This window comes from Lepidochelys olivacea (assembly GCF_965140295.1).
Source record: "Lepidochelys olivacea isolate rLepOli2 genome assembly, chromosome: 2".
NCBI lineage: Eukaryota > Metazoa > Chordata > Testudines > Cheloniidae > Lepidochelys > Lepidochelys olivacea.
In genome coordinates this window covers 133,326,585-133,352,798 of record NC_140412.1, presented here as the reverse complement: position 1 = coordinate 133,352,798, position 26,214 = coordinate 133,326,585, and the positions used below count along the sequence as shown (strand labels likewise).

Here is a 26,214-nt window from a genome sequence, read left to right as displayed (position 1 = left end):
TATAGGAATCACCTGACCCCTTTTCCAGCTGGATTTGATAATCCCCTCTCCCAGGCAAAAACACCTGTTCTAAAAAAGTCTGTATCTGAACAGGGCTGGCTGGACCCAGGTCCCCTGACCCCAGGTCCTCTGGCCCATAAAGAGTCAGACCACCTTCTCCCCCCTCACCCCCATGCTGGGTTGTACATTCTGTGATAGGCCTTCTCAGTCACTTTTCTGGACCTTGGGTTCTATTTCTAGCTCTTACACAAGTGATCTTTTGCAACTTCTCAGCTATCTCATCTGTAAATAGGGTGGGCAGAAAGAGGAAAAATAATGTTGAGCTCCAAGGGTAGCATTTTGAGGACTCGCTCAATAATAAGGACTGTGGAGCTCAAAGAATTAACACCAATGAGCATACAAGAAAATATTAGACCTCATGACTGGCACTGAGGATGCCTTCCTAGGTGTCAAACAAGTGACAGCAGCTGCTGTACTACTGTATCGCCCTTGGATCTCTTGCCCTGTGCCACAGTGCATAGAATATTTAGGAAACTCAGGGAGCTGAACCATTCTCAGATATTTGAGTGACAATTTTCTAAAAAGCTCTACAGAACAGGTGCAAATAGCAGGGGGGTTTTCAGAAGTTTTAAGCAACCACCTCTGGGTGGATTTTCATTGGGAAAACAAAATGTACCTCCTCTAATCCCCAGCATTGCCCACCTCCCAAATATAATGTTTCTGCTCTGAACTGTGGAGCCACTACCCCTCTTAAAAGAAACAGCTGGGTGAAAAAAATAGCAAGCAAAACTACTTATTTTTCCCTAAACTCACTTTGGATACCGTGTTTACTGAAACTTAATAAACAGCCTGAGACAGAGAGTAAGTATGGAGAATTTTAGCCCAAATGATTAAAGTCTGGCAAAGTTGCAAGCATCTAAAAACAGGGGCTTAAAATGGAAAGTCTTAGTCAATCTTAACTAGACATGTTAAAACACTTGCTCAGAATACATTTAAATGTTTTATGTGAATCTTTCCTTTAATACTAAAAATGAAGAACAATTTGTATTGTATGCAAATCATTTGCAGACCTATCATAGTGTAACCTACCACATGTCAATTGCAACTTCATATTACAGTGACACTGAAATTACCAGTTACTTTTTATGTCACCTTGTGACAGCTATCATTCAAAACTGTACCAATATTCCCAAGAAATAAAATGGCAAAATAACTAATTACATTCTATCTTGCAAACATTTCCAGAGTTACAACAGGTAATTTATGTACCACATTACTGACCAAACTGACATAATCAGAAAAAGTCCATTATTAACAGAAGATCAACATTAGAGCTTGTCAGGAATTTTCTCTGAATATGAGTTTTCAGTAGAAATGCACTTTCTTCAAAATCAAAACATAATGCAGGAAAATTAAAATACAATATTTCATTTCAGTTGGTTCAATCTGAGTCAAAATATTTCAGTTTCCTAAATTGAACTGAAATTGAACAGACCTCAAATGAAAACTGCATCTACCTAAAGTGTGTGGTGCCTCATGGGAATTGAAGTTTGGGTTCCATATGCCCTCCTTCTCCCCGATAGACAGGGCTGCTTGACCAGACAACATGTCCCACAATGCAATGTGGTCTCCCACTTACTAAGCTGTGTAATACAGCTTGGGAGTCCTCTGATTCTAGATTTATCATGGGATATGTAGTTTCATCATTTCTGAGTTAGAATTTTTCTTTCCATAAAAAATGTGTTATTTCAACTTTTCATCCCAAATCTGTAAACAAACAAATGTTAAAATATCAGAATTTCCCATGGATGGAAATTGTGGATTTTCACTCAGCTCTAATCAATGTTTTAATTAAAAAAAATCTGCAAAGATACTGATATTGGAAAACATAATAATATAAAATATATTTAAAATATTGCACTGTCACCCATTAAAGCTGATTGGAAAATGAATCCCTGTGAAACTTCCAACTTATCATCAAAAACATGAAAACCTCCAAACTGAAAATGTTTTTTTATTTATTTATTGGGGGGTAAAAAACAAACCAAAAAAATGAGGAAGACAGACACTTTCTGCCAAAATTGTATTTTGTTGAAATTTTTTGGTCAAAAATGTTTCAACAAACAGTTTTCAACTAGTTCTGGTAATATTGCGTTTACCTCTCTTGATTCATTAGTGAAAGGAAAGACTTTATGGGTTTAGTCCAAAGGCCACTGAAGTGAATGGAAGGATTCCTGTTGAACTTAATGGACTGTGAATCAGACCTTCTAACACTGTCTTATTACTGTTTACCTGAACCACAGTGTGGACTCTCACCTATATAAGCCAGTGAGAAAGTAGCTTCCCACTGCTACTTGTTAAAGTATATTGTCTGTATTGCCTTACAATCTACCCTAAAACAAAAGCCATTTATCTAACAAAATTACTTTTATTCAAATCCAAAATCCATAATTAACTGAAGATTACTTTGTGGAAAAGCTGGTTGGAAAATCTGAGAATGACTGCAAATATTACATTTATATTTTAACTTCTCTATTGCTCAAACTGAAGATTTTTGTGATACATTAACTTTGATTTTGTTTAAGGCGGTTTGGAAATTGGCAAGAATCAATACCACGCATATGTGGAAATTTTTTTGTTATCCCTCGTTTCACTACCTCTGGTTACAATGACAGAACTAAAATCAGTTTTCAATCCATTTGGGGTCTTATAAATAGTAAATTGGTCCTGGGATTGGATGTGTGTGTCAGCAACTATCTCTGTGAAGAAATTTATGTGAATTGTTTTTAGTTTCAAGCCTTTGAAATTCATCCTCCAGCTGCCTATCAAAAAGAAAGTGTCTTCAAGCTGAAAAAATCCACATTAGTTGTAGTAATGAATCCCAAATTAATGAATTGGAAGAAAAAATATCTATTTCATTTTACTAATGGTCTGACTTAATGCCCATTGAAGGCAATGGGAATCTACTATTGACCACAATGGGCATTAGATCAGCCCGTAAGTCCCGGCTAGTAACAGGCAGTCTGTTGGGGGAAGAAAAAGGGATGGGGGAGAATTACAGCAAAACCAATATAAATCTATATGTTCTGCAATTCTTAAGTATTGTGGTCACCTTGGCCTAGTCTGTGACTTGGACAACACAAATGCACAGGAGTGAGACAAGCCCCACCACTCATCTCCCCCTGGCCCCATATCCAGCTTTCACAGCAGGGGGGTCAAATATGCTTCTGGTATAGGGCAGTGGCAAATTACTATCCATGACCCCAAGCCCAAGGGGAAAGCAGGGAATGAACTGTGCTTCATATGAGTATCTTTGAGGCACAATGCCTGTCACTGCTATTTCTGGACTGGGGCAGTTTATGCACCATTCCTGCTCAAAGATGCACCTAAAAGGAACAGTCTAGCAATAAATGTTTACATTTATTATTACATTTGTTAAGATGTAATTCTCCACCTATTTCTTTCTGTAAACTACTAAATCAATAAACAGACCAACTGGAAATCTGATCAGAGTATCTTTAGGTATAGATATTTACAGATCAATCTTGGAAAACTGCAATGAAAATTCACCATGTCAGGCACAAAATCTACTCACCAATCCTTCCCATGATAATCATGCTACTGAAAAACAAACAAACAACCTTCCTGCCTTCATGATATTTTACTTATCTGTGAAAACAAAACAAAAACAAAGACACAAACAAAATACCCTAAACCTAGCTCAGGACAAGTACGAATAAGAGCATACGATTTTGCAAGAGTGATATAAATGTAGATCAAGGAAACAAAATTTTGTTATAAAGACATGCAAATCTCACTCAGCTGCCTCAGTTATATGCATCATGCTATGCTGCATCCTCCTTCATTGTATATGCTTATTGATATAAGCTAAGGCACAATGCCGTTAGCTACACAATGAAATATAGCAGCAAAATATATTCTCTTAATAGGTCCATACCTTGAGTATGCATTCAGTGTTTTTTTATATAGTCTAATTTAATACACAGATAAATTGTTAAAACAGATTGATTGTTTTAGCAAGTACAAATTTTGCACTGAATTCCATTTACAGTGATTATATGAAATAACTTGTTGCTTCATGTGTGCATGCACCCAACAAAACTACCACTTTTGACACAAACAGTTTGGGACATTCTGATGCAGCACAGCTTACAGGTGTGGTTGTACCAGTGCATTCTGGGACTCCTGAAATACCCACTTTATAGTGCCCAGAACTGCTGTTGGGAACAGGGACTTTTGAATAATTCCTAAATATAAGATACTGCACCTTGAGCTAGAATTTAGACAGCTGGTTGAGCCAAAGCAACAGGAACTCTCGTCATATCTTTTCCATACTGATGAGAACCTGCTCTAAACTGTAGCAGACTGGAGCCAAAGACCAACCATGTGTTGGCTGCACATATTGGATGCAAGGTTTTATACATACATGGCAAGCTGTAGGCACTCTTGTTAATTTTTCCCCTTCTATCTTTAAAACTAAGTAAAAAAGGACCTAGGTATTTATTATAGAGACATCCATTTTGAAGTTGAAGGCTAAATACCAAAGTGATGGGCGTTGTATAGGAATAGGAAACCTGAATAGGAAAGGTTAGGTAGACAGACACCCAATCACACTTGCAACAATCAAATCATTTGTACACAATAATATTGCTGAGGCCAACAATCCATTTCACTGGGATTTTAATGACTTTTCGTAGAAACTAATTTCAAATGCATTAAACCCCAAGAATGCTAAAATGAGTTCAGACAGTGAAAAGACCTTTATCTTGTTACCAATCTTTGCCATTCTATGCTGAGGACATGAAGGTAGGAAAAATCTCATCATAAAAAGGTATTCCCCAGGAAGGTATTCCCCACTGTATCAGCTAAGTTCTTTATTTGATTTTTTTTTCCATTCAAGCAAAGTGAGCCTCTGGCCTAATTTATGTGGTAGTTAGATATAGAGAGAATCATGGTATTTTCTGCCTGAATACTTTTATATACAGCCAATCAATCTACGAGTATTTCTTTTAAGAAAATGTGGTGGAGAGCTAAACACTCATTTCATCTACCAGCATCGTGTGAAACTGCTGTCAGGATGCCTGCATTTTCTTCTGGTGTTGTAAATGTTTTATCTAAGTTTTCTACTTATAAGGAAAAGACATCCTTATAGACAGAAATAAAGTTTGCTTTGCTAGTATCTTAAATTTAGTCTCTTCAAAATACTAAGTGATGGGGCGGATACAAAAATATTGAGGATGTTGTTGACCATATAGAGTTAAATGCAATGGCAACTGAATCCCTGAGAAGTCTAGGCAATTCCAATAATGCAAGCATTGTTGCAAGCAGTATGAAAACTTTCATACTATAGGCCTATTCCTGAAGTCCTTATTCAATCTTTATCAAGGAAGATCTCCCAAAGACTTAAAAGGGAGTTTTGCTCCAAGTGCAGACTAAGAACTGCATATTGGGTTACAAGGCAGAAACTCTAGTGAGTGGTACCATTTTTCTCATTCTGAAATTATGACATTTTCAGTGACAGAGATTGTGACATTGCTTTGAGACATCCTTGGAAGCATTTATGGGCTGGGGATTTCTGAAACTTGTTTGCCTGCGAGATGTTTATGGACCTAAAAGTGTTCTTTGTTAATAAAACTTTATTCTTAGTTTCACTACAAATAAACAATCTCAGTGCTGTGTATTAAGATGGGTGTATAATCCCAGCTGAGTTAAGAAGCTGTTATGTGTACTGGCTTCTTGGAGGAAGAGAATTTGATTTTACCTCTGTGAGTGTCCAGTAAAAGAGACAGGGCACTGCAAGGGAGATGGCTGTTGGGAGACTAAGGACTGGAAGGGTTATTGGGGTCATCCTTCAAGGAGTATCTGGACTGGTGGAAACCAGGGTGAGACCACTATGCTGTCAGAATGCTCCTGGTGTCAGGGCTCTGAGCCAAAGCTGCACAGCACAGAGACACCTAGGGTTACAGGGCAGACGGTAACCGAACCCCTTACTGGTCTTGGTGAACCACTAAAGGGTCTAGTGAACATCATAGGAGAATAGTGAGCTTGAACACCAAAGAATAAGTAATTGAATCACCTGATAGTATATAGTATTGCTGTAATATAAAAGTGTATTGAGGAAAGTCTTATATGAAAGCTTGTAATGTTCTGAATGTGATGGTCATTGGGAGATATGTATTCAGATTATGATTATGAATGTATGCACATACAGATCATAGAAATTGTAACTGTGGTGCAACTACAGCGTCACCTCACAAGTAATCAGACAGGGAGGGGCGTCTCCCAACCTAGTAGTTTACACAAAACCAATTTCAAGTACCCACTCATTGTCCAGCCATGAAGAGATAATGGAGGATCATTCGAGTTAACGAGAAAAAACTGAAACAATTTGAGAATGAAAAGAAAACTGCCGTCTTGGCCTTGATCTACACTACAAACTTATGTGGGTATAACTACATCACTCTGGAAAATCTACCCCCCTGGGTGACATAGTTATACTGACCTAACCCCCTGCATAGACAGCACCATGTCATGGGGAGGGCTTCCCCCGCCAACGTAACTACTGCCTCTCAGGGCAGTGGAGTACCTATGCTGACGGGAGGTGTTTGGCATAGGGAGCGTCTTCATTAAGTTCTACAGTGGTGCAGTGCAGCTGCACTGCTGCAACACTGTAAGCACAGACAACCCCTCGGAAATCTAAGAGACGAGGGAATTTCCCTCACCATGGATCACCGGAGTCTGAGAGAGAGAGAAAGAGAGAGTGCAACTTTTAAAAGCAGGCTTGTTGCTGAGATTTTTTTTATCCAGAAATGGAGGGCCAGCACCTAAGCACAGGGCTGTCTGTGGAATACGGGAATCCCTCTAGGACAGAGAACATGCTGGGAAACTGTCCAGAGGTTATAGGTAACTTGTATTAGAAAAGGGATTTTAGCTAATATAGAAATATAAAGCCTGAGGTTGTGTATATGCTTATTTTCTGGGTAACACATATATGTTTTCCTCCCTTACTATTTCACCTTTGAAATTAAGACTTTTCTATTAAATTAACTTTTTTTGTTTATTTTTACCCAAGACAGGTTTATGTTGTGGAGACTGTGTGGTGTGTGTGTGCCAAAGTGAACCTATAACATGAGGCGTAGCTTTCTTTCTTCAGGGGTGATGAACCAGAGGGGAAAAGTCCAAATGTCTGGTAGTTAAGAGCTCAGGGTGGACAGATCTGGGGAGACTCAGGACTGGAAGGGCTGTTGATGTCAACGCGTAAGGAGTAAGTAGGCTAGTGGCAACTGAGGTGAGACCTTTATGCTTTTAGACTGGCTACTGGTGTCAGGGCACTGAGACATAGCAGTACAGCATTAAGGCACCCAAGGTAACAGGACAGATAGTGACAGAACCCTGAACTAGTCTTGGTGATCCCCGAAACATCCCAGAAGCCAACACCAAATTCTGACACTCTGGGTTGGTAAAGCTCAGAACCATTATGGAGGTAATGTGCTCGGGCTTGAAAGTGGTTTCTCTCCCACCTTCCTGCTCAGATGAAAAAAATGCATTATGGAGGTTCCTGATATCAACTCCTCAGTTAGTGTTGAATTCTAAAGTGAGGTATATATTTCTGTGTTTCCTCTAAAAGTAGGTGGCCAAATGATGTGAAATTTAAATGGTTAGTAGGAAGTATTTCTACTTGTGCTGAGTTGCAATTTGTCCTTCAGAATGCTAGTTTTCATGGCTGTCCAATGTCTCAAGAAATATTGTCTATATGCACATACATTAAGAGACAGGTGGCTCCTGACTAAATCTGGCACAATAGGTAGTTTGTTTAAAATAAAATGTTGAGTCATTTTTAGATGTTATTCACATTATAACTAAAAGTTTGTGTGCTGTGCACTCAAACCTGATTGTTGGGGCCTGGGTGCATGCAAATGCAACTGATGGACACACATATGACCTTCTCCGTCAGGGAAATCTATAGTTTTTGTCAGATTTTTTTTGGCAGATGAATGAGGATCCATGTGCAGCTGCTGAGAGATAAAATGTTCTCCACCAATAGCTGTACTTTTATCACCCTACAGGTTCACTGCCCTTTATACAACCTCAAGCGCTGATTTAACATTAAAAAATTAGGACATTAATACACAAAACACTTCATTGTGAAGTAATTAGGTTTGCTACTCACACAACATACCTGACACAAACCCACAAAAGCAAAGTCATGACAAATTAAGTCACCTAGTGATACATAACCTCTAGTCCTCCCTCCACAAACATACACCTCACCATTAGTACAGCTAACACACATTATAAACCACACTGCTGCCTGGATCTCTGCTCCCTCTGGGGACGCCAGTGTTCCATCATCCTCTTTAACCTCCCTGATACACACAGCCTTTAGCAAAATATCTTCATCCAGTGCAACCAAATACTACAGCTAAGATCCATAACTATTAATGTTGGGGAAATCATTAGGTAATGGGGTAGAGAAAGGCAAAGGGTGGCAAAATTAAGGTTATGGAGAGTGATCTGTGTAGTATGATAGTTGCCATAATGCTAAGGTGTATGCTGTGGATGGAGGAGTAAAAGTTTGTTGTGTACTAGTACACAAAGAGAATTATATATGTTTGTACTAATATTTTAATCTAAACTATTGAATCAGTTTCTAAAGAAAATGTAAGTAATGGATATAGAACAAAAAGACAAACAGTATCCTCCAAATATCCCAGTAATTTTTGAATTGAGGATTAGATGCATTATTGGCCAACATGTTTTCCCCATTCTTTCTATCATAGTAAATTAACAGGAAGTAAGAAAGAGATAATCATTATCAAGAAGAATGACACCTGTTAGTACAACCAAAAATCATGAAGATATTACTTAGCTCCACAGAACTGAAATTTGACCTGCAAAGTGTTTCTAACATGTGGAACAAGTCCTAAGGGGAAGAGTGTTTAAGAGTCTGGTGCATTAATCTTTAGAGTCACTGTGCTGGCTCACATCCCAGATGAGCTAAAAATTACAATGATGTATGTGTGGTTTAAGGGTGAAATCTCTTTCTTTTCCTCTCCTCCCCCTGAAGTTAAACACATTTCTACCATGCATGCAATTTTCTACATGGTGTTTGTATAGAATATTGGCTCACAATGTTTACAAATCTCTTAAATTAAAAAGCTTATACATCTCTTGCCAAAAGCAAGACAGGGAGAAAGATCTGTGAATAGAAGGATAATCCTACTTTACGGATATCACATTTTACAGCTTGATAAAACGGAATTGTTTTTTCTTACACCGATATCATTAGCTACTGTAACATAGCCAGTAGGGTATTTTAAGGGCAAAAAAAATATAGGCCCTAGCATCCTGAATGAAGTGGGGCCAGCACATGTGAAAAGAGATGCAAGCAGCTATCAGACAGGGGCAAGCATGCAAAATAAACACAAAAGCTGGAGTATCATTATGCTGTCCCAGCATGCAGAAGATAGAGCTCAAACCTCCAATAATGCTGTTCACAGGGCAATCTACACATAAGACAAGGGAAACGGGCGGTAAGGGAACAGAACCTGTGCTACAGTATACTCCTCCCTTCTTCCCCACCATGTGTTTAAGAGCAGGGTATAACAAATATACAGGGCAAAGCTGCCCAGGCACTGCGTCAAAAGTATAAGGATATAATAATATATCCACAGATCATCGGTAAAGGGAGGTATATGTCCACAGAAGACTGGGACAATGCCATCTTAGGATAATGGTTCTGCTTATAGAGTCAGGATGTTGGAGTCCCTAGGTGGCATGTCCAAAAGCCTTGAGAAAATAACACTGTGAACTGGTGCTGACTGGCAATTAGCAGATAGGCAGACATCATGAGACATCATCATCATCCACAGCAATTGCCCAGAAGGGCAAAGAGGGTTTTTATTAAAAAAAAATAAAAAAGCCCCAGCATCCAGCTCCATTTCCAAAGGAGAAGAGCAATTGTCTTGGAGTGCTGGGCAGCCTGTTATCCTTTGTCTTGATCCTCTTAACTGTTTTCTGGAATAAACATTATACTGGACATGTTTGGGGTAAAAGCACTGCAGCCTCTTAGGGGGTAACGACTGTCATCCCGTGTCCTGTCTGGGACATGTGTCTGTGTCCAATGCCTTTGTCAATCAAGGTCTGAAGCATGCTAGACTGTGCCACATCATATCTCCTCTTCCTCCTCATGCATTCCAGCTTCTCCGAGAAATCTGTTATCAGGACCTAGGTCACCATTGGTGGTTGTCAACTAAGCATCATTTTTCAGACAGCTTTGGAGAAGGATGCATGACCATTTCACTGGCTTCTTTTGGACAGGTTGCACAGAGTTTTGTACCTCCCCCTGTTCTTTGTACACAAGCTTTGCTGAGCACTTTTGATCTGGAAATTAATGACTAGGTATCTGTCCCCATTTTGGGACTCCTCTCACATTCCCCTTTTTTGGAGCACATCTTGTTCTCCTGTAGTCTTTGCATCATAGTGGACAAATAGCCCTAATCAATGAGGGTTTTAATTGTATGGAAGTCCTGTGAAAGTTTTAGTTGGGCCAAAATAGAGTTCTCAGGAAAACCAGATGCAGAGCAGCAAAAGCTACTTTATTTAATCAAAACTAGGATGTTAAATATTCCTAGCCTGTGTTTTGTAGCACTCAGCAGCATGTCAGTAAATGTATTAAGTGGCATCAACCAACTATTTTTCTTCCACTCTGTTTTTCATCTTCCCACATGTACAACTCATCTCTCTTACCACCTTTCCCTTTCTTTGAGTATCTTTGGGGAACATAATAATGATGTGCAAATGTGCTGAACACAAGAAATGGAAGTACAACGAAGACTGGTGAATACTCGCAGCTTACGATCATAGTAAGAAAGATTCACATTTGTGTCTTAATTATTCCCATGAAATCTAAAGCGAAGGAAATAATAATACTTAAGGTATTATTAGTTGTTATTTAAAAAAGTAGCACTGTTAGAACCAGGGTAAAAAATAATTCTTGAAAGGAGAAACAAAACTAAACAGAAACCTCAAGGATCAGAACAATACATTGAATAATACCTAGCAGAATTAGAAGAAAGTGACTAGACTCTTAAATTTTGTTTTGAGCTTGAATTCCTTGAGATTCTCTTTCTCCAACAGAAAAGTTGGTCCAGTAAAAGACAGTACCTCACCCACCTTGTCTCTCTTGTAATTCTCTTTGACGGTAAACTGAATGTGTTGACATTGGTGTAAACAGGAGGTAAAATATCCATGGGAGCTATTTCCAAGGATACCTCAAAGAAAAAAGAATAAAACCTGCTCATGGAATATAGTTTTTAAATCTCCTGGAGAAAATGTGAAATCATCCACGAAGGAAACAGTAAGTTTTAGCTTAAGTGGAGCTGCATGCTCTGTTAGTAACATATATCACTGATAGAGAAGACTTTGACTGACATGGTCATTCTCTAGTATGACTTCTTTTTGACACCACAGAGCAGACATCAGTCAAATATAATAATACATTTGGATTCTGTAGTGGAGGATATAAGTAAATGGTCTGAGTGATCATTGTAAGCAAGACTTTCAAGACTCTCTATACTTGCTTGTATAATGTAAATAGAATTTATCTTCTGCAAAATTCCATTTTTCATGTAACAATTCTTGCAGAGTTCTTAAGGTTTGAATATTGAGCTACAAAGGTTTAGGGCCCTTTGTCATGTCAAGACTGTAGTACAACATAATAAGCCAGATCAAGAATTTACTCTGAGTCCATTTCAATGGGCAGCACTCAGCCATGCAGACTTAGCAGCTGACCGAGTAGGGAGTTGTAAACGATTCAAAGTTCCCTCCCTGCTCCAATGTGGAAGTAATTTAAGCTACTTATATGGCCCCTATTGCCTTAGTATCTGAGCACCTCACATTTTTTTAACATATTTATCCTCACAACACCCCTGTGAGCAGGAGAGTACTATTATCCCCATTTTACAGATGGGGAACTGAAAAACAGAATGAGGTGACTTGTTCAAGGTCACAGAAGGAAGTTGATGCAGAAGAAAGAATTAGACTCAGATCTTCTAAATCCTGTGCTATTGTCACCCATCCTCCATACCAACAGCCAATGACGAGTCCTACCAAGCAGGCTTGGCTTTGGCTTTGGCTTTAGCTTTAGCTTAGGTCAGAAAGGAATGTACTTTTGCCAAATTTATATAAGACACTGAAACTGAAATGTTTCAGAGTAACAGTCGTGTTAGTCTGTATTCGCAAAAAGAAAGGGAGTACTTGTGGCACCTTAGAGACTAACCAATTTATTTGAGCATGAGCTTTCGTGAGCTACAGCTCACTTCATGCATCCGATGAAGTGAGCTGTAGCTCACGAAAGCTCATGCTCAAATAAATTGGTTAGTCTCTAAGGTGCCACAAGTACTCCTTTTCTTTTTTTGAAACTGAAATGTTCACACAAGAGAATTTCACCATTGTAATTAAATCAATTCCTAAACGGAAACCAAACACGACAGTCTCTATGCAAAAGAATAAATGGATACAAATCAGACATGAATAATTGTAACATTCAAAAACAAGTAGGAGAGCATTTTAATCTCCCTGGACACTCAATAACAGACTTAAAAGTGGCAAAAACACCCTTCAAAAACAGACTTCAAAGAGAAACTGCAGAACAGGAATTAATTTGCAAACTGTACAACGTCAAATTCGGCCTGAATAAAGACTGGGAGTGGATGGGTCACTACAAAAAGTAATTTTCCCTCTGCTGATACTCACACCTTCTTGTCAACTTTTGGAAATGTGTGATGTCCTCCTTGATTTCATTGGCATCGTTAACACTACAAAAGTAATTTTTCTCTCTCTTGATATTCACCCCTTCTTGTCAACTGTTGAGAATAGGCCACTTCCACCTTAAATGAATTGGCATCATTTGCACTGACCTCCCCCGCCCACACACACACACACTTGGTAAGGCAACTCCCATATTTTCATGGGCTGTAATATATATACTGCTTACTGTATTTTTCACTCCAGGCATCTGATGAAGTGCGTTTTAGCCCACAAAAGCTTATGCCCAAATAAGTTTGTTAGTTTCTAAAGTGCCACAAGGACTCCTCATTGTTTTTGCTGATACAGACTGATATGGCTACCTCTCTGAAACCTAAACAGAGATACTTATGTTGGTGCAAATTTAGTCAAGGCTTCAAACTGTAAGCTCTTTGGAGCGTTGGCTGTGTTTTTATGACCTGTGTGTGTACAGAACTGAACACTATGGGGCCCTGATCAGGATCCCTAAGTGATACTGATACTAACAATTAATAATAAATCAAAAACATAGCACTCTGCCCTTCCTGCAGTGTGTTGTGCTCTGTGGCTGAACTCTGAATGGAAACAAAGGGATGCTGTACCCCCTCCCTCAAAAGCCACAATCCTGCCCAATGTGATCAAAAACATCAAACACACAAAGAACAAAGTCACACCACCTAAAAACTACAAAGACTGAAGTACTCACCCCATTTCAGCTCACTTAAAAATTCAGCGCTAATGGTAATGTAGGCACATTAATAGTTGTACTCCTTTTATATAGATATACTCTCTCTAAAAGAGAAAAACAACGTGCCTGTGCCATGAGCGCTGCATTTTTAAGTGAGCTGAAACGGGGTGACCACTTAAGTCTTTGTAGCATATTGCTATATATATATGTGTCTGTATAGCAATACCATGATCATAAATTATTAATGTTAATAGTTTCATCCCATATTACTGTTATGCAGCGTGATTTAACACGTCAAAAATAAAAACAGATACACAAATTGTATAAGTCCTACAGTAGTCAGTTGGCTTATGAGCTAGTATCACGTGCTGTTTGTTCCCCCCTTCCCCCGGTCCCCCTCCAAGTGAATTCTAAATCCATTTTTGCAAAATCATTTTTTAAAGATTTTGTTATCACAAAATCTATGTGCTGTCTGTAAATTATGGGTAAGTACATTGTTCTACACAAAATAGAAGTGACAATATGTTATAAATCACTGAGATAGCCAGTTTGGCACACATGGCACATCCTTATGCTTGGAACTACCTGCACATCCCTTCTTTGTATTGGCATATTTTAATATCATTATTATTGTACTCTCAGTAAAAGAATCAGTCCAGAGATGTTGTAAATTAATGCTTTCTTATGAGGAATGCTTGAAGCCGTTGAAATCTTATTGCATTCTTGAAAAACACAAAATGAGGCCACTTCTCTCATACCTTGTTTATACTAGTTTGCAGAAATATTATCTCACAAATATGTTGCTTTACAATTTAAACTTCTAAAGTAATATGTTCAAAAACAACAATAACTGATCTATGATTACGAATTTTGGTGTATTGTTGCCACCCAGTTCCAACCAGCCAGACATTTAAAAGTACATTTTCTGTGTAATCTGAATATTTAACTTTTCTTTGTGATTTGTTCAGAGACATTGTTTTAAGAATAAATGCATTTCCCTGCATCAATTTCTGTATTTCAAATTAGTGTCAGGAGTCAGATTTTCATAATACAAATTTCAGTATATTTAATGGATATAAGATAAACTGTTTGTGTGAAAAAGATAAATTATATCATTGTACTAGTCTCAGTAAATTCCTAATGAATACTGCACACTGTATATTTTTAATGAAGTTCATCAGGTATGTCTGCATATCGGTTTCATATTTCTTATACCATTGAGTGAATGATTAAAGCTATTTGTAGAGTAATACACTCAAGGAAAGATTCCTAGTAACTTCTATGGGCTTTCGACCGTGCCCTAATACAGCAAGATATCTGTATTGTACAGTCAGTCGATAGAGCTTTACAGCTTATCTATCTTTATTATATAATTTTGATTTAATACACTTATTTTTATATTAACAAAGAAAGTTTTTTGATGTGGAGTTTAATTAGTAGAGATAGTTCCAAATCAAAAGACTGGATTTAAAATTTCCCAAATATTAGGAAAGTTGGGATCTGAAATTTGTAACTCAGCTCTCTATCTGTCATGAACTATTGAACAAGCAATGTACAAATGTCAAAAAGTATTTTAAAAGCATTTCTTGATTCTTCAGAAAGTTCCACCAATACTAGAATTCATATTTTTAAATGCCATTTTGCCCTAATATATTTATCAATTTACTTGTTCTATAACCATTCATATCCACTGATAACTTAATTACCTTATAACCAGTGATGAGCTGCCAAACTCTTAACAACCAGTTCCCTCCTCACCCCATGAGGGGGTCGTGGCCCGCCCGCCTCGTGGCCTACCCATCCACCCCCCTCCCCTGTCCGCCCCTGGATCCGGGCAGGAGGGTCTCGTGGGCCACAGTAGTGGGTGCCCATCCCGCCCCGCCCCGCCCCTAAGAGCCAGAGGGACCTGCCGAGGGGGTGAGGTGGGGAGTCCCAGCGGTGCTTACCTGGGGCAGCTCCTGGGAAGCATCCCACAGGTCCCTCTGGCTCCTAGGGGCAGGGTAGCATAGCTAGGAGGGGAGCTGCACCCACCAAATTTTCCCCGTGGGTGCTCCAGCCCCGGAGCACCCATGGAGTCGGCGCCTAAGGTGTCACTTTTGGCCCATTGTTAAATTTAGAAGCCCTTTTAGAACCGGTTGTCCCTTTCAGGACAACCGGTTCTAAAAGGGCTTCTAAATGTAACAACCGGTTCCAGCGAACCAGTGTGAACCAGCTCCAGCTCACTGCTGCTTATAATAGGGGTGGCCACCTGCAGCTCTGGAGCCACATGCAGTGCTTCAGAAGTTAACATGCGGCTCCTTGTACAGGCACCGACTCCGGGGCTGGAGCTACGGGAGCCAACTTCACTGCTCAACCCCTGGTTCACAGGCACTCCCCCCACACCACTCCACCCCTTCTCGCCTCCTTCCCTGAGCCTGCAGTGCCCTCACTCCTCTCTCTCCCTCCCCCCACAGAGCCTCCTGCACACCACAAACAGCTGATCAGGAGGTGCGGTGAGGGACGGGGGAGGCACTGATCGGTGTGGCTGTCGCCATGAAGCTGTCGCGGGACTGCTGATGTATTACTGTGGCTCTTTGGCAATGTACATTAGAAAATTCTGGCTCCTTCTCAGGCTCAGGTTGGCCATCCCTGCCTTATAATGTCATTAGTTATAATATGAGGGGGGAAGACTATTACCGTAGGTTCCCTATATATCTGTCACATTCAGGTCCCACATCAAGTTGATGCAGGTTAATTCTGCTAACATAACCTAGGATCTAAAAATAAATCTCTTCAGTTTTTGCCTCTTTCATGAGCATCAGTAATAAATATTCTATACTCAGAACATAGATCATTTGCTGAAGATGTGAAGCAAGGCAGGAAAGAGTCCAGTTCAATTTTCCACAGCAGAACTACTAAGAGTAGTAAGTAAATACATAATAATACTTAAAACGTATAGAGCACCTTTTTGTAATCAAAGCATGTTATAAACCTTAAGCTTAGATAGTAGTTGGCCAGGGTTAAGTTTCCACTTGAGGCAGGAGTCTGGCATCCCTCTACCTTGATGAAAACTAAATTATTTGCCTGAAAATTTTGCACATATTGTTTTGCCAGGGAAGGAGACTTGTTTTATTTATGTATTTATTTTTATTTGAGGGTAGCTAAGCAAATGCCTTAAGACATAACAATTAAAAAATGTGAAACCTGTTGCATTTTTGAAAGTTTAACTTGAAAAAAAAACCCACCATTGATCAACATATTTCAGATTTGATTTATTCTCTTCAGTGACTATTGTTTTATTCTCTTCAACTCTGATAACTTTTGAAAGTGTGATGATCTAATTTTTGAGTTATTTGATACCATACTTCTGAGAAGTCCAGAATTGGAGTCCTTGAATTGTAAATTGCACAGAACTGAGTTCAAACTATCTGTAGTTACAAGCTGTGTACTTCTTAAAGTCAGTATTCACAAAAGACAGCTAGCTATAAAAGATTTAAGATGTCTCTAGCCAAAGACTCCAAGAAGCTTTAAGAACTGTTACAGGGACCCTGTGGGTTTGAATAACCATAGCATGGACTCCTGGGGAGTTTATAAGACTTTCTCTCTTTCTCCCCCCTCCAGATTGTATCAAATTCATCTACATTTATTTTTTGTATATCATTATTTTGTATATTAAGTTATAAACTAAGAGAATGGCCAGATAAAATCTTCATTATGATAGAGTAGAAGAAATAAAGACTTCAGGAAAAGTAATCTACTGTAGTTGTAAAGAATAGAAGTGATTGAAAATCTGGAAGTTCAGAATTAAGATTTTACAAAGACTGTCAAACAGTTCATATTCTCCTGTTATATCTCTGACTATCCTGCATCTAGATTACAACACCTTAAAGCCACACACTACATCTTTTTCTTCATTTTCCAGTATCTTAGTTCCCCCCTTGAATCATACCAAACTCTGTATACTGATGTTATCGGAACTACCTGTCAAGTCAAATACCTTTCTCCAATTTTCTCTGCCCACATGAGCCATCTCTATCAATGTCTCACTTTTTACCTTCCTTATAAGGAATAAAACCTATCTTTCTCCCATCTCATATTTCCAATATAGTCAAGAAGTCATAATATTTTCACATCTTATCATCTACATAAAGTCTTGAGACCACTTAAGTTTATAAGGCCAATCCTCATGAAGGCTTCAGAAATTAACATTAAATCTACTCCTATCCACTTTCTGAGTACAAAGACCACTACAACTGTCTTATTCTCTTCCCTGATGTGGGCCTGACTTTCAAACATCCACACATAACCAAATCTGCACTATGAGCCATCCATTGGCTAAGTAATGGCTCCAGTTTACAGAATATCTCATTCTCCAGAATGAATTAGATCCAAAATTGCATTAGAATGACAAAATAAAGTAGAAATATAGATGGCAACAATGGGAACTATAGTTATCACAGCTGTGATCTGATATCATGTGGATGGTGCATAGTGTGGTGTGGTACAAAGATTGAGAAAATTTGCGTAAACTTAACTCTGAATTTCCAATTTTCTTCTTAAGCTTTTTAAAATGCAATTTAGTTTAAAATTATCTTACTCTATAAGGCCTACATTAATACAATTCTGAAAAAATCAACTATCAAACACATCATAATGCTTGGCCAATCAAATACAGATATTCTATCACCTTTAAAACATACTGAATTCTTTCTAAAGGATCTGATACATCTATGCATGTGCACACGCACACACACACACCTGTATCTAGTTGTCTGAATTAAATATTGGAAAGATTTTGTTCTCAACACTCTAAATCAGAAGATGACCCTTCCCTACTGGAAGCTGCATGAGCAACTTGAAGTGTAAAATATTCCAAGCCTCATTAATGTCTTTCTTGGTACCCTGGATCAGTTTTCCTAGATATAAGTTAGCAAACTGTTGTTATTGTTTTATCAAGTTCATCAAGAAATTATGTAGGGTGGAAATTCTCCCTCCCGTTCTGCAATCTTTATGCTGCTTTATACTGTGGCAGCAAAATGGGTTGTGAAAATCCTGTATCCAGCCACCATAGGAACGGAGTAGAGGCCATCTCTCCAAATCCCAGATGAGGGAATGTGTGTGGGGCACCACAACAGTGGATTCTGGGTGGCATTGCTGCCGATAGGCAACATGGTTTAGACTCCTCAAATTGCACCCGGGGCTGTTTCAGCCCCCATAGTTGCCTGAAATCTCAGGGCAAGAAAAAGATGATATAAAAGCACCTTAATCCCCATCCCCTGGCTGGGAGGTTTGTACTACATCTCTTAAGGACACAGCACAAAATATCGTTTTTCGATCTGAGTCTACAGGCTTCTTGTCTTGAGACATGTCAGGGAAAATAAGAACCCATTGTTCCTGATAAAAATGTTTTGTTTTATAATCACCAAGAGCCAGATTCAGATACTCTTACCTCACATAGTAAATTTACTCCTCCAGCAGTTGTGCATAGGGAGATCAACACACACACACACACACACACACTTTCACATGTAACAAGTCTCCTGTGAATATATATGCATATAAAGTATGTCTGCATTTATTTCATGTCATACAATCTCAAAAGCGTTATTTTTTTGTCATAAATAGTAGTTGTGATCTCTTTGCTCCATAGCAAAATTTTGCTGGCTTACAAGGATTTGTTTTTGAAGGGAGGGAAAAGGAAAAACAACAATTATTAAATTAACCCGAAGTGTATACTGTATTAAATTAAACAGCCTTGTTATTAAAGATAAAAAATCACGTTAAACAAAATAAAATGTCTGTCATCGAACAATAGATAGGTTAATGAAGTTCAGGAAATTCAAGCAGTATTAAACACCTCACTTGGTAGACATTTCTTACTCTTTCTAATAAGCTATTTGGATTTCTTATTCTTGTTTTATGCTTTTATGTATCTTAGGGGGCGGGGGGGGGAGCATAAATGATGCACAGAGCTTAAACCTGATCATTTCAGCTCATTCTACTCCTTGAGTCATATAGAACACATTTTCAGTGTAATGACAATATTGCAGTTTTAGAAATACAAACATAATATTTGTTTCTTATGGTATGTGTGTTGAAGCTCACATTCACTAATCCTGCTAAGCCTGTCCTACAGGCAAGACAAAGCATATACAATAATAATTTAATAGGCACAGTTGAGTGGTTTGCTGAGCCTAAACCTGAAAGTACAAAAAAGTGATATTCCACTTTGGCTGAATGGTTCATATCACAACTCCTTGAAGAATAAATTCTATACACAGACATGTCATTTGAATGAAGAGTACAAAATTGCAATTCTCATAGCTCAAAGGGTGTTCAAGTCAATGGTAGAATTTAATAGGAGAAAAACAATTCTTTCATATGTTGGGTTACAATCTACCAGATTGCAATCTATCAGGTGCATCAAACCATAAGAAATATAAAGTGCCCACCTGTTTTAGGGTCAACAGAGAAGTATGGCTGTCCCTGAAGAATACTGTATACCACCCGGGCACTGTTCCCATAGGTAGGGTCATCTGCATCTGTAGCTGTCACCTGTAGAACAGAGGTACCTGTACATCCAGAAAAACAAGGTTTAGTTGATAAAAGTTCTAGATTTCCTGTCAAACAATTATTTTTAAATGCACTTCCAAAATTCCCCCCCCCCCCCGAAATCCCTTCTTTCTAGCTAGTGAAGGGATCAAATTGCAGAGTTGCTTCTCCTTTTCCCATCCTTCCATATTTTTAAGGTGTTATCACCTTAGTATCTAACTGCAAAAAAAAATTATGAGTGTTAAGGTCTGGGGTTTTGTTTCAGCTCATTATGTAAGGATAGCAGCAATTTCAAAATTCATATTCAGATCAAGATTTTGAACCACCAAAGTTATACATGGTTGGATAAGTCCACCATTTACTGCAGATACTAATCTTGAAAGATATATTCATTTTAAATCACATCAGTGGAGCTCCAGAAATCAATGAAAGGTGTACAACAATTGAAGTATAGAAATCAGGAGATTCCAAAGAACAAAAACTTAAACCTAAAACTGCTTTTTACAAGACTACAAATGGAATTTCAGAGACACAATTCCAGAATTAACAGAAACATCTGCGAGCAGCCTTCTTGCTGTACTTAACAGATATTTTTAACAAATTATCAGTTGCAACTACATCATAAAGTGGAATAGGGTTATAAAATGCACTCTAGAGAGATTAAACTGTGTGAATTGCTGTGTAGATAAAGTGAAGCAGAGAAGTTTGTGATGGCTCCAGTTGCAATAAAGAAACTTTGAAATTTACTGTAATTTCCCCAGTAAATACTTGATTATGAATCTTTTTTGTTATCTCATTTGGACACTATTTTCAAGAAATCAGTTAGTGGAAGGAGGATAAAGTTTTGGAGCTTCATTCTTGTCCCACTACTCCATGTAGCCTCACACTTCCTATTTCCACACATAGAGTTGGCCAATATCAATGAGGAGACATATAAGAAATGTAATATTGGAATAGACCATTAGCCCATTTCTAGTGTTATCGTAAAGCTGGCAGTGATATTTGAAGCCTATGGCTCTGATCTGGCAGATACGTATGCACCATGAATTGAACTGTTTGAGGCCAATGGGACTCAGAGTCATAGTCAAGCAAGCATGTGAGGCTTTGCAGGATCAGGACCTGTAAATGCTGAGGAAGCATCCATGCTATAGTGCAATGTTATATCCTGGACATAAAAGTTCCTTTCTACTTCCAAGCTGGTGATTAGCATATGCCTTATAATGTTGAGAATTGTTATCTGATGTAGTTGTTAATTCCACTCACATAAATAACTTGAATACATGGGAAAGAGTGAAATTTGAGAATATCTTGTTTAATTTGAAAAGTTAAATATAGCTCAATCAGCTGATAATGACCTGACCATTTATTTTTATCCAAGTTTTAATAACCTATATAGAAATGTAACAGATACACTGGCATGCAATTATTTTAGGTTCAAGATGACTGAATTATTGTTGAAGTACAATAAGCTGAAAAGAGAAATAAAATGTTGTTTCCTTAAACTGTCATTGAAATCCATATGGCCATTTTTACTGTGATGCCCATGCTTAATGTTCATGTACAGGTTTCAGCAAATCATGACAGATAACTTCAACTAACAGCAAATGCCCCCTCCTCTGTTTCACAACTTGCCTAACTACCTGAAGAATGAACTTCCACCCTCTTCAGCAATAATATAAACATCAACGTGGAAAAGCCATATCTTCTCTGTACTTTAGTTTAGTCTAAAATCTCTGCTGACTACAGACTTTCCGTATTAATTTACTTATACTTTTTATTAATGAATTTATTATTTTACCTTGAAGTATTATTTTATTTTATTTTATTTGGGCCACCGTCAATGCCAGGACACAGGAACAAAGTGATTTTACTCATTACAATGTACATACTAACCAAAACCACCTGCCCATGTAGGCAGCTTCTATAGATATTTAAAATACGGTAAAAACTGCAATCTCTTCCTATCCTCAAAAACAGTAATTACCAGCAGATGCCTTCCCTGTCAAAACATATTAGCCCCATATAAGCACCTTCCCCAAAGCTTGGAAAACATATGAGGTTTGAAGAAGTCTCTACATGTCAATGAATATGGGCTTTTTCAGAAGGCATAGGAGGAGTAAGGTCCAAAGCTGATGTTATTTCATTGTAAACACCTTTCTAACAGTCCCTCTCTCTTTTAAATAGATACATTGGCAAAAGATTCATAGATTGAAGTGCTATCATGATTCTATACCAAGAAGACACCATAGTTTAAAATAATCTGGGCATTTTTATTATTTATTCATAAAGAGCAATAAATATGCATTCATGCTTAATTATTTATTTATGGTTTCATTTTTATTTGATGTTAAAAAGGAACAAAAATGAAAAATAAAGACTTTCTAGAATGCATACTCAGGACATTTTATCAAATCGCACCATTGGAATCCAAGTGTTATGGCTTTGCTGCAGAAATTACTGTTTCCTTGTGCAGAATGAAATTCAAGTTGTATCTTGTTCGCTGTTGCTGTTTTACAATCCTTGCAAATTCATTTGAGAATTCAGCCCAGAGCAGTTCATGCAGGCAGGCAAGTACTCTCAGCCTTCAGAAATCTTCACCTTATTTTCACTTCTTAAAGTTTTCGTTCAACATTGATCCATCTGAGATTTTAACAATGCAGCAAATCACAGCAAGTTATGCATACAGATTTGCATTCTCAGCAGACATTTACTTTTTATTAAACTTCCTCATTAAATGTTAAAGTTTTGTCTGCAGAGACACAGACTGTTATCCTCTTCAGCTTTTCTTCTCTAGATAACTTTACAACATTCTGATTGCAAAAAAAAAAAAAGAAAGAAAAAAAAAAAGACAGACTAATATATGGCTACAGTTCTGATTTCCCAAATCAATTCAGCCTAGTTTTGATAACACAGGAAAAAGTAAAACTTTTGGGGGGGGCGGGGGGGAAGGTGATTCTGAAAGTACATAACCATATTTTACAGTTACAAACAAAGTATCAACTAAGTAGAAGTAATACCCAATATGTAGTTCTAAAAGTGCCAAGGGGAATAGTTTGGAATGGTAATGTACGCTGAATAACCAACTAATCCAAATTTTGGGAAAAAAACACCATTTTTAAAAAAAAATATTTACAATGTCAAAAATGCTTTCACAGCAAAATTTTCAGGTTTCCTTGATATAGACTTATGCTGTAGTTTAGTGAATAAAGGCCTTCAGGGAAATTAGATGTTTATTTTTTTACTTGGTTCCTTTTTGAGAACATAAAAAATGGCCAGAGGGGGTCAGACCAATAGTCCAGCTAGCCCAATGTTTTGTCTTCCAACAGTGGCCAATGCCAAGTGCTTCAGAGGGAATGAGCAGAACAGGTAATCATCAAGTGATCCATCCTCTGTCGCCCATTCCCAGATTCTGGCAAACAGAGGCTAGGGTCACTTCAGAACGTGGTACTGCATTCCTGGCTAATAGCCATAGATAGACCTATCCTCCATTAAGTTACCTAGTTTTTTTTTTAACCCTGTTATAATCTTGGCCTTCAAAACTTCCTCCGGTAAAGAGTTCCACAGGTTGACTGTGCACTGTGTGAAGAATTTTTCCTTTTGTTTGTTTTATACCTGCTGCCTAATAATTTCATTGGGTGACCCCTAGTTTTTGTGTTCTGAGAAGAAGTAAATAACACTTCCTTATTTACTTTCTCCGCACCAGGCATGATTTTATAGATCTCTATCATATCCCCTCTTAGTCATCTCTTTTCCAAGCTGAACAGTCCGAGTCTTATTAATCACTCCTCATATGGAAACCGTTCCATACCCTAATCATTTTTGTTGCCCTTTTGGTTTAGGTGGAGCCCATCCTTCCTGTATAGGTTCCCCCTTTCCCAAAAGGTTCCCCAGTTCCTAATAAACTTAACACTTCTTCCCTACACCATCATCTCATCCACACATTGAGACCCTGCAGTTCTCCCTGTCTGATGATGCATGTGGATCTGGAAGCATTTCAGAGGTTACCATAGAGGTCCTGGACTTCAATCTCTTACCTAGCAGCCTAAATTTGGCTTCCAGGACCTCTCTCCTATCCTATCCTGTCACTGGTACCTACATGTACCACAACAACTGGCTCTTCCCCAGCTCTACACAAAAGTCTATTTAGATGTCTCAAGAGATCAATAACATTCACACAGGGCAGGCAAGTCACCATGTGGTTCTCCTGATCATCGCAAACCCATGCAAATAACTATGTTTCTAATGATCATATCCCCCAAGACTATTACCTGTCTCTTCCTAATAACTGGAGTTCCCTCCCAGAGAGAGGTATCCTTAGTGTGACAGGATACCATGACATAATCTGGAAAGAGGATCCCAACTATGGGATCATTTCACTCTGCTTCAGTTTGATGTTCTCTTTCCCTGAGACTTTCATCCTCCTCAACAGTACAGAGATTGTCAGACTGGGAGAGGGACCATTCTACTGCGTCCCAGAAAGTCTCATCTATGTACCTCTCTGTTTCCCTTAGGTCTTCCAGTTCAGCCACTCTGGTCTCCAAAGCCTGTATGCATTCTCTGGGGGCCGGGAGCTCTTTGCACTGAATGCACACATACGCCACCCGTCCATAAGTCAGGTAATCATACATGCTACACGAGGTTCATTAACATTACTGGTAGCAGTAATGGAGTCCTGATTTACATATAGCCACATAGTTCATTGGAAGAAATTGTTCATTTGTCTGACATTTACAGTAATTTACAGGTAACGATAACTCTGAAGGAAACCACTGGAAGAAGTGGTCCTGTCTCCATCAGAATGGTCCCCTGAGCAATCGTCACATTCTCTTTCTCTCATGCCGAACAAGATAACCAGGAATCAGATAACATGCTGATAGGGCTCAATCCTGTAAGCTGCTGAACACTCTGGCCTGCACCAGTGAAGCACTTAAGCATGTGATTATAGTTACACACAGAGACTCACAGAAATGGAAGGAGGGAAGGGAATTCAATAGGCCAGGTAGTCCATCTTTCCTGCACTGAAGTAATACCAAGTATACTCAGATGGTACCTAACAGATGTTTGTCTAATATGTTCTGAAAAACCTCCAGTGGCAGCAATCCCACGACATCCCTAGGTAACCTATTCCATTACCTAACAATCCTTATACTTGAGAAGGTTTTCCTAATATCTAATGTAATTCTCCCTTGCTGCAGATTACGTCTTGTCCTAGTTGCAGTGGCCACAGAGAGCAATTGATCATCATACACTTTATATAATGCTTACCTTATTTGAAAACTGTTATGTCCCCCTCAGTCTTGTCTCAAGACCAAACATACCGAATAGGTCTGGTTTCCTAAATCTTTTGTCATTTTTTTATTGCTCTCCTCTGAACTCTCTCCATTTTGTCCACATGTTTCCTAAAGTGTGGCACCCAACACTGGGCACAATACTCCAGTTGAGGCCTTACAGCAGTGCCAGGTAGAGCAGCACAATTACCTCCCATGTCTTAAATACAACACTTCTGTGAATAAACCCCAGAACATTAGCCTTTTTCACAACATCATCACATTGTCAGCTCATATTCAATTTATGATCCACTCTAACTCCAGATCCTTTTCTGCCATACTACTGCCTAGCCAGCTATTCGCTATTTTGTATACATTTGATTTTTCCTTACTAAAGTGTAGTACTTTTCAATATTTAATTTAATCTTATTGATTTCAGACCAATTGTCCAATTTATTAAGGTTGCTTGAATACTATTCTTGTCCTCTGAAGTGCTTGCAACTCTTTCCAGCTTGGTGCCATCCACAAATTTCATAAGCATACTGTGCACTCCATTCCCAATCATGAATGAAAATATTGAATAGTACCAGGACCCAAGATAGACCCCTGCAGGACTCCAGTGGATACTTCCCTCCCCACCTCAGTTTGACAGCAAACCAATAATAACTATTCTTGGAGTATTCTTCTTTCAACTAGTTCTTCACCAAACTTATGATAATTTCATCTAGACCACATTTCCCTACTATGCTTATGAGAATGTCATGTAGGACTGTGTCAGAAGCTTTTCTAGTATCAAGACATATTCTGTCTACCACTTCCCCTCTATCTACCAGGCCTTAACCAGTCAAAGAAGGAAATTAGGTTGGTTCAGCATGATTTGTTCTTGACAAATCTAAACTGGCTATTACTTATCACCCTATT

The 26,214-nt window shown here is 38.5% G+C and overlaps 1 protein-coding gene across 3 annotated transcripts in view; it reads right to left on the bottom strand.

Moving 5' to 3' along the window:
- CDH18 (cadherin 18) overlaps window positions 1-26,214 on the bottom strand; it is an 849,773-nt gene that overhangs the window by 156,916 nt on the left and 666,643 nt on the right. For all 3 annotated transcript variants that reach the window (XM_084618628.1, XM_084618629.1, XM_084618630.1), the window contains one exon: window positions 19,927-20,046. In XM_084618628.1, coding sequence (XP_084474754.1) covers window positions 19,927-20,046 — 120 coding nt within the window. The remainder of the gene's footprint in view (window positions 1-19,926; window positions 20,047-26,214) is intronic.